The sequence below is a fragment of the Carlito syrichta genome, unplaced genomic scaffold, assembly GCF_000164805.1.
Source record: "Carlito syrichta isolate Samal-C Ts95f unplaced genomic scaffold, Tarsius_syrichta-2.0.1 Scaffold126553, whole genome shotgun sequence".
NCBI lineage: Eukaryota > Metazoa > Chordata > Mammalia > Primates > Tarsiidae > Carlito > Carlito syrichta.
This window is the reverse complement of record NW_007070649.1, coordinates 125,247-131,829: the sequence shown is the minus strand read 5'-3', so window position 1 is coordinate 131,829 and position 6,583 is coordinate 125,247. Positions and strand designations below refer to the sequence as shown.

Below are 6,583 nucleotides of genomic sequence, written 5' to 3'. Positions count from 1 at the left end.
GAACCCGCCCCCTGCCCGCGGCGCCGGTGGTCAGGTGGTTCCCTGGCGCCGCCGCTCCGCGCGGCCGGCTCCCGGCCTCTCCTCGGCGTGGCCCTCTCGATTGTCCAGCCCTGGTCCCGCGGGCGAGGGAGAGGGACTCCCTGCCCAGATGCCACGGCCTCGGTCTCTGCACGCCGGTGGCATTCGCGTTGACCGCGGAGGCACCCAGCGGATGCCAGAGGGTGTCCGCGCACCGGCGTGGGCTCAGCCCGAAGTTTGGACGCTCGGAGACCCAGCTGGAGCTCTAGGCGGTGTTGCCCACCCTCCTCTCCCCCTCCTTCGGCCAGTCACCCGACTGTGGACTTTGGTCTCTCCCCACCAGGCCAGGGCGGCTGATGGTTGTGGCGGAAACATCTCAAGGTAGCCGGTCCGCCCCCTCCTCCCCATCCATCTCCTGTCCTCCCCCCCACACCACCACCACCCTGGCTCCTCTCCCTCATGACCGCCTGGGTCCTCCTGCCTGTCAGCCTGTCAGCATTCTCCATCACTGGCATATGGACTGTGTGAGTAAAGCGGGGGGCACCTGGAGCTTGGTGGCACACCCCAAGTCCCTTGTCCTGTGGCAGGCTCCAGGGTGGCACCCAGGGTCACTCCGTCTGTCTCCAATCCTGGCCTGGCACCTGGGCACACAGCCCCTTGGGACAAGCTGGCACCACTGCTGTCCAGCAGGGCGGCCTTGACAGATATGCTTCTAGCCAGGGTAGCTTCCAGAGGCCTCTAGTTGGGGGCCATGTTGTCAGCACTGGCGTGGCATCAAACCTCAGGGCCACCCCAACTTGAGTCCCCAGCAGCAACAACGAAGCCAGAAACCAAGGTGGAAGAATCAGTGGCGGGGGAGGGAATGGCTGGGCCAGGAGAGACCTCGGGGCAGGCTGACTGTTCTGCTTCCACAGGTATGCCATGGCTGTGATGAACCACCATGTGTGCCCTGTGGAGAACTGGTATGGAGCACTCTGCAGACAGCCTCACTCTAAAGCCCTCTTCATCTGTGTCCCCTCCTGGGCTCCAGCTGCAGCCAGTCAGATGGAGACCCTTGGGCCACAGTGCTCTTCTCTGACAGTGGTCCCCAGGCATAACCTCATACCCATCCACCCACTTTCCTTCGCCCCTTTGGCTTGTTTCAGTTAGCCCTGGGAAGTGGGCTCTTCTGCCTCTGCGGGGAGGTCTGGGAGAGGGTCCTCTTCGAGGCCTGAGGCTGCAGGCCAGGGGCCCACGGGCAGCCCTTCCCCCAGTCTCCTGCCTGTCCTGCCTGCCAGGTTCTACAACGAGTCCTGCTCTCCTGACCCTGCTGAGCAAGGGGGCCCCAAGACTTGCTGCACCCTGGACGACGTCCCCCTCATCAGGTAAGGCCTGGGCCTGGGGCAGGTCAGGGAGTTCCAAGGCCCTCCTAGATCCCCGGACAGTACCTCAAGCAAAGACTTGTCCTTGCGTCTCAGGAACCATAATTCTCCTAAGAGCTACTTACTAACTGCACTGTTTGCCAGTTACTATGGGCCAAGCACTCTACTGAGTGCTTTTGCGCGTGGCCGCTTTTAATCCTCCCAGTGGCAAGGCAGCTGCTGCTCTCACCATTTCACAGGTGAGGAAACTGAGGCTCTGGGTTATTATTCACCCATGGCCCAGCTAGTACGTGGAGGCACCTGGATTTAAATTCAAGCCTCAAACTGCCCAACCCAAGTTTTGGCTCAAGGACAGCCAGACCGGGTGCGGGTCCTGGCAAGGAGTCCCAGGGTCCATCAGGCAACTCCTGGACACTCCCTTCTCTCATACACACGAGCTGTGCTTTGGGGCTCATCCTGGAGCCAGTCCATGGACACGGGCCCTTCTCATTCATAAATGCAGATAAAGCAGGTAAGCGCCAGAGGGCCAGGATGGGGGTCCTCTGGCGCTCTACCCCCTTCTCACCCTGTCCTTGCCTTCTCCTCCCAGCAAGTGTGGTTCCTATCCCCCCGAGAGCTGCCTCTTCAGCCTCATTGGCAACGTGGGTGCTTTCATGGGTGAGTTGGACCCTTAGCCCTGATTTGCCAGCCCAGCGGCTCCCCACCGTCTCCCCAGGAAGGTCCGGGAAGCCCTTGCTCCATACAGCCCTGTCCACCGAGGGCTAAGCCAAGAGGAGCAGCTTCCCTCTGGCTCCTTGAAGGCCAAAGGCTGACTCCCTGTTAGCCGCCTGCAGGCCAGAGCCTGAGGAAGCCGCTTCCTGTCCGTTCCTTTCCGGTGCTCATCAGGGCAGGAGCACCAGGGCCTCTGGGGAGAGCTGGCCGGCTTGCGGGCGGGGTGGGGGGGGGGGGGGGGGCTGGAGGAGGCGCCTGGACTGGCCCCTGCCATGCTCTCCTCCCCCAGTGGCCCTGATCTGCCTCCTGCGCTATGGGCAGCTCCTGGAGCAGAGTCGGCACTCCTGGGTCAGCACCACAGCGCTCATCACAGGCTGCACCAACGCTGCGGGCCTCGTGGTGGTCGGCAACTTCCAGGTGCCTCCTCCCTTAAGCTCTGAGTGTGGCCTCACAAGGCCTGGCTCCCTCCGGGACAGCACCTCAAGGCTGTTGGGGCAAGGAAGGACTGGGAGGGGAAGCGGGGAGGAGGAGAGGAGACCCACAAGGGGCGGGGGACCACTTCGCAGATAGGCCCTCTCCCTGGGCCCAGGTGGATCACGCCAAGTCTCTGCACTACGTGGGCGCTGGCGTGGCCTTCCCGGCAGGGCTGCTCTTCGTCTGCCTGCACTGTGCCCTCTCCTACCATGGGGCCACTACGCCCCTGGACCTGGCCGTGGCCTACCTGCGAAGCGTGCTGGCTGTCATCGCCTTCGTCGCCTTGGTCCTCAGTATCCTTCCAGGATGGGACAGCCAGGAGCTCATTCTCTGGCCCACCCTTCCTCCCACCCGAGATCCTTGGGGTCTTCTCTCTCTGGAGAGGCAAGGCCTGGTCACAGTCTGGGACCACAGAAGGGTTGTTGCCCCATGGCCACACATCTACCAAACACTTCCTTAGCCCCACTGCAGGCGGAGTCTTCTTTGTCCATGAGAGTTCACAGCTGCAACACGGAGCAGCTCTGTGCGAGTGGGTGTTTGTTATTGACATCCTCATCTTCTATGGCACCTTCAGCTATGAGTTTGGGGCCATCTCCGCAGACACGCTGGTGGCGGCACTGCAGCCTCCCCCCAGCCGGGCCTGCAAGTCCTCTGGGAGCAGCAGCACCTCCACGCACCTCAACTGTGCCCCCGAGAGTGTCGCCATGATCTGAGGGCTGGGAGGGTGGCTGGCCCAGCCTCCACAGCACCCACCCCGGTTCTCCTTTGCGTTTTGTTTTGTACCAAAAACGATTCTGAGAGAGTATTCTGTCGGGGTCTGGGCTTCCTCACTCCCAGAGACGTGGCCGTCCCGTGACCACCTGTGCCATAGAGGAGCGGGCCCTGCCAGCTGCCACGGCTGCACAGCCTGCTCCCCACCCCACGCTGTTTTGTGTTCAGAGGCCACCTGTCCCTACTCGCCCAGCCAGCCCTTCAGGTGCCTTCTACTCCCAGTGCCAGAGCTAGACCACTGGGGTTTCCTGCTACAGGAATTGGGGGGCTGGGAACAGCAGAGGGGACAGACGTTGTGGGGGAAGGGGAGTGAGCATGCCTTAGTCTACAGGAAGGCCCACTTCGGCCCACTGAGCTGCACTGGGATTCTTCACTCTGCCCTCACTTCCTTTAGGGCAAATAACACAGCAAAACCACGTGGGTATTTTAGTAATTTTTTTTTATATCTATTAAAAGAATTCTAATTTGCATGTTTGTGGTCTGTTCTGGAGAGTCCAGATCCAGGATGGCTTACCCTAAGCAAAGGATGGGAAGAAGCCCTTGCCATGCCCCAATCTTGATTACCTATTACTCTTTAAGAGTAGGGCTGGCAGGGTGTGATATCGCACGCCTGTAATCCCAACATTTTGGAAGGCTGAGGCAGGAGGATCACTTGAGGCCAGGCGTTCAGGACCAGCCTGGACAACATAGTGAGACTCCCCCTCCCCATCTCTACAAAAAAGGTTTTTTTTTTAAATTAGGCTGGGGCGGGCTCAGTGGCTCAGCCTGTAATCCCAGCACTTCAGGAACCTGAGGCACCTGGATTGCTTGAGCCTGCGGGTTCAAGACCAGCCTGGGCAACTTGGGAAGACCTCATCTCTACAATAAATTTTTTTTTCAAATTAGCCAGGCATGGGAGCATATCTGTAGTTCCAGCTACTTGGAAGGCTGAGGCAGAAGGATCGCAGGAACCCAGGAGGTCAACGCTGGGATGGCTATGAGTGTGCCACTGCTCTCCAACCTAGGCAAGAGTGAGACTCCAACTCAAAAAAAAAAAACTAGCCTGGTGTAGCGTGCCTGTAGTCCCAGCTATTTGGGAGGTTCAGGTGGGAGGAGTGCATGAGTCCAGGAGTTCAAAGCTGCAGTAAGTTATGATTACACCACTGCACTCCAGCCTAGGTGACAGATCGAGACCCTGTCTCTTTTTTTTTTTAAGTAGGAGTCACTGTCACCCAGGCTGGAGTGCAGTGGCATGCTCACAGCCACCACAGCCTCGACAAGGTCTTGCCCAGTTGCCCAGGCTGGTTTTGAACCAGGCAGTCCTCTTGCCTCCCCCTCCCAGGGTACTGGATTACAGGCGTGAGTGATGGCACTGAGCCAACCCTGTCTCAAACAAACAAACAATGTGCCAGGTGCCATCCTCTCAAGGGCTTGAAACCCTTCTGAGGCTCTAAGCAGTCTGAAGAACTGAGCTGTTCTGATAATTTTGCCCTTTCCCCACTCGGAGCCTGTCTGAACTTTGATTCCTTAGTGGGAGGCAGGGGGTGGAGGAGGATACAGAGAGCAACTTCAAAATGTGAAAAGCAGTCTTCTCAGTGGATTAACTGAAGGCTCCAAGGTTGACTAGACACTGCAGGGGGAAGTAGTTACTGAGTGCCAGACCCTGACACATTTTGCCTTCCAACCATGAACACACTGAACCAAACTCTGGCTGGTCAAGTGGTCTGGTTCTTTACCTGGGCTCCACTTCCCTGAGTCCAGATGGACCAGCAGGGAGGAGAGGACATCCTGGTGCCTTCTGCAGTTTAGGACCACTGTCCCCAAGAGCAATGGGGACCTGGTAGAGGATGCCGGGCCTCTGACCAGGCCTGTGAGCAATACAGCCGCAGAGTGGATGAAGAAACCTTTAATGAAGCTTTAAGGCATAAGAGTGAGATGTGGTAGAGGGCCAGCACTCAGCCCCATCTGCCTCACGTGTACATGGCTCCATGGAGGTTCTCCAGCCGGTGGCGCTGCTGCTCCTTTCGAGCCTGAAGGAAAGAGGGCACTGAGCAGGGGCCAAACCTACAGCCCACAGGTGAGCTGGTTCTTGCTGTTTTCATGGCTCTGGCATCTGCCCCGCTGAGGCTCTTGCCCCTCGCCCAAGTTACTGGGAAGGCAGCCAGAGCCAGGGACTCTGAGACCTGCCCAAGCTTGCCAAGGTGAGAGATGACAGCAGGGCCAGGGCTGACAAAGTCCTAACATTACAACCCCTCTGCTTCCCCACCAGCCCCTACCTTATCTCGTCTGTGTTCCTCATAAGTGTTGTCATCGGTGGGCAGCTCATGGCGGCACAGGGGGCAGGAATTTGTCTGGGGAAAGTAGGGTAGCGTTCCAGCCTGAGTCTGGTCTTCGTGAGCTAATCACCTTCCCCTGCTGTCCATTTCCACCCCTAATTCCACCCTTGGATCCTCCAACCATCCGTAACAGAAAGCAGCTGGGGTACCTGGCCCAGGGCAGGGTGAGGGCTGGCAGAAGCCAAGCAATACCTTGCTCAGCCAGGGCAGAATGCAGTTGGAATGGAAGAGATGATGACAAGGCATCTCAATGACCGTCTCCTCCTCCTCAAATTCCAAAAGACACACGGGGCACTTCAGCTCTTTAGGAAGGAGTGCTGATCAGGAGAGCTGCTACATGCCTCACCTCCCAGCTCCCACTCCTGAAGGGCACTCTTGCCGGGACCGGGCCTGGAAAACCGAAGGGCCGGCCCACGGTGTGGCTCGGGGAGGGGTGGGTCCGACCCGCCGCCCAAACAGCCGAAGGACTTAGTATCCTCACCAGCCTGAGAGCCCCTGATGACCGTCCTGGGCAGGCTCTCCACCGCAGTCTTGGCAGCCGGCGGAGGCAGATGGTGATCCCAGTCCACGACCAATCCCAGATCTTGGAAGTCCATGCTACTGAAAAGTGACCTGGGGAGGAGAGTGCGAGGTCAGAACCAAGGAACACAGTCGCGTCAACAGATACACACCCTGCCCGGCTAGTCGTGACAATCGTTACTTGGTAGTCGGCGGACGCTCATCAGATAAAAAGCACGATGGGAAATCGTTTGCAGCTGCTCCTGGACGACCCCAACACCCAGGCCGTGTACGTGGGGCAACAGCCTCGCGGAAGTTACCCACCCAAGCCAGGCAAATGACCCGGTAGAGCCAAAGTCCAGGTCGGCGGCGTGGGTTTCCGCGCCTGTCGTTCCTAACACGTGTAACCCCCCCCACCCAATCCCCCATCCACAC

General features: G+C 58.9%; 2 protein-coding genes across 3 annotated transcripts in view; one reads left to right on the top strand and one right to left on the bottom strand.

Annotated features, from left to right (window-relative positions):
* Positions 1 to 129: 129 nt before the first annotated feature.
* TMEM150A (transmembrane protein 150A) lies at positions 130 to 3,805 on the top strand. Of its 2 annotated transcripts, XM_008048729.2 has the most exons (7): positions 130 to 542; positions 933 to 980; positions 1,296 to 1,382; positions 1,969 to 2,036; positions 2,380 to 2,507; positions 2,680 to 2,857; positions 3,036 to 3,805. In XM_008048729.2, the coding sequence occupies exons 1-7, from the start codon at positions 478 to 480 to the stop codon at positions 3,275 to 3,277; spliced, it is 816 nt and encodes a 271-aa protein (XP_008046920.1). In that variant the 5' UTR covers positions 130 to 477; the 3' UTR covers positions 3,278 to 3,805. The 2 variants fall into 2 exon arrangements, with proteins under 2 accessions (XP_008046920.1, XP_008046921.1); XM_008048730.1 differs by lacking the exon at positions 1,969 to 2,036 and having other exon boundaries at positions 360 to 542.
* A 1,399-nt stretch (positions 3,806 to 5,204) lies between these two features.
* RNF181 (ring finger protein 181) overlaps positions 5,205 to 6,583 on the bottom strand; it is a 1,720-nt gene continuing 341 nt past the window's right edge. Inside the window, exons 2-5 of the mRNA XM_008048728.1 lie at positions 6,132 to 6,262; positions 5,843 to 5,952; positions 5,591 to 5,665; positions 5,205 to 5,344 (exon numbers count right to left, since the gene is read on the bottom strand). Coding sequence (XP_008046919.1) covers positions 5,285 to 5,344; positions 5,591 to 5,665; positions 5,843 to 5,952; positions 6,132 to 6,262 — 376 coding nt within the window. The 3' untranslated portion in view covers positions 5,205 to 5,284. The remainder of the gene's footprint in view (positions 5,345 to 5,590; positions 5,666 to 5,842; positions 5,953 to 6,131; positions 6,263 to 6,583) is intronic.

What these genes read in the sequence shown, in the direction of transcription:
- TMEM150A (XM_008048729.2), top strand. Translation starts at nt 478, where the DNA reads ATGACCGCCTGGGTCCTCCTGCCTGTCAGCCTGTCAGCATTCTCCATC. An exon ending in GACGACGTCCCCCTCATCAG is followed by an intron (nt 1,383 to 1,968) that starts GTAAGGCCTGGG and finishes TTCTCCTCCCAG; the next exon opens with CAAGTGTGGTTCCTATCCCC. An exon ending in CAACGTGGGTGCTTTCATGG is followed by an intron (nt 2,037 to 2,379) that starts GTGAGTTGGACC and finishes CTCCTCCCCCAG; the next exon opens with TGGCCCTGATCTGCCTCCTG.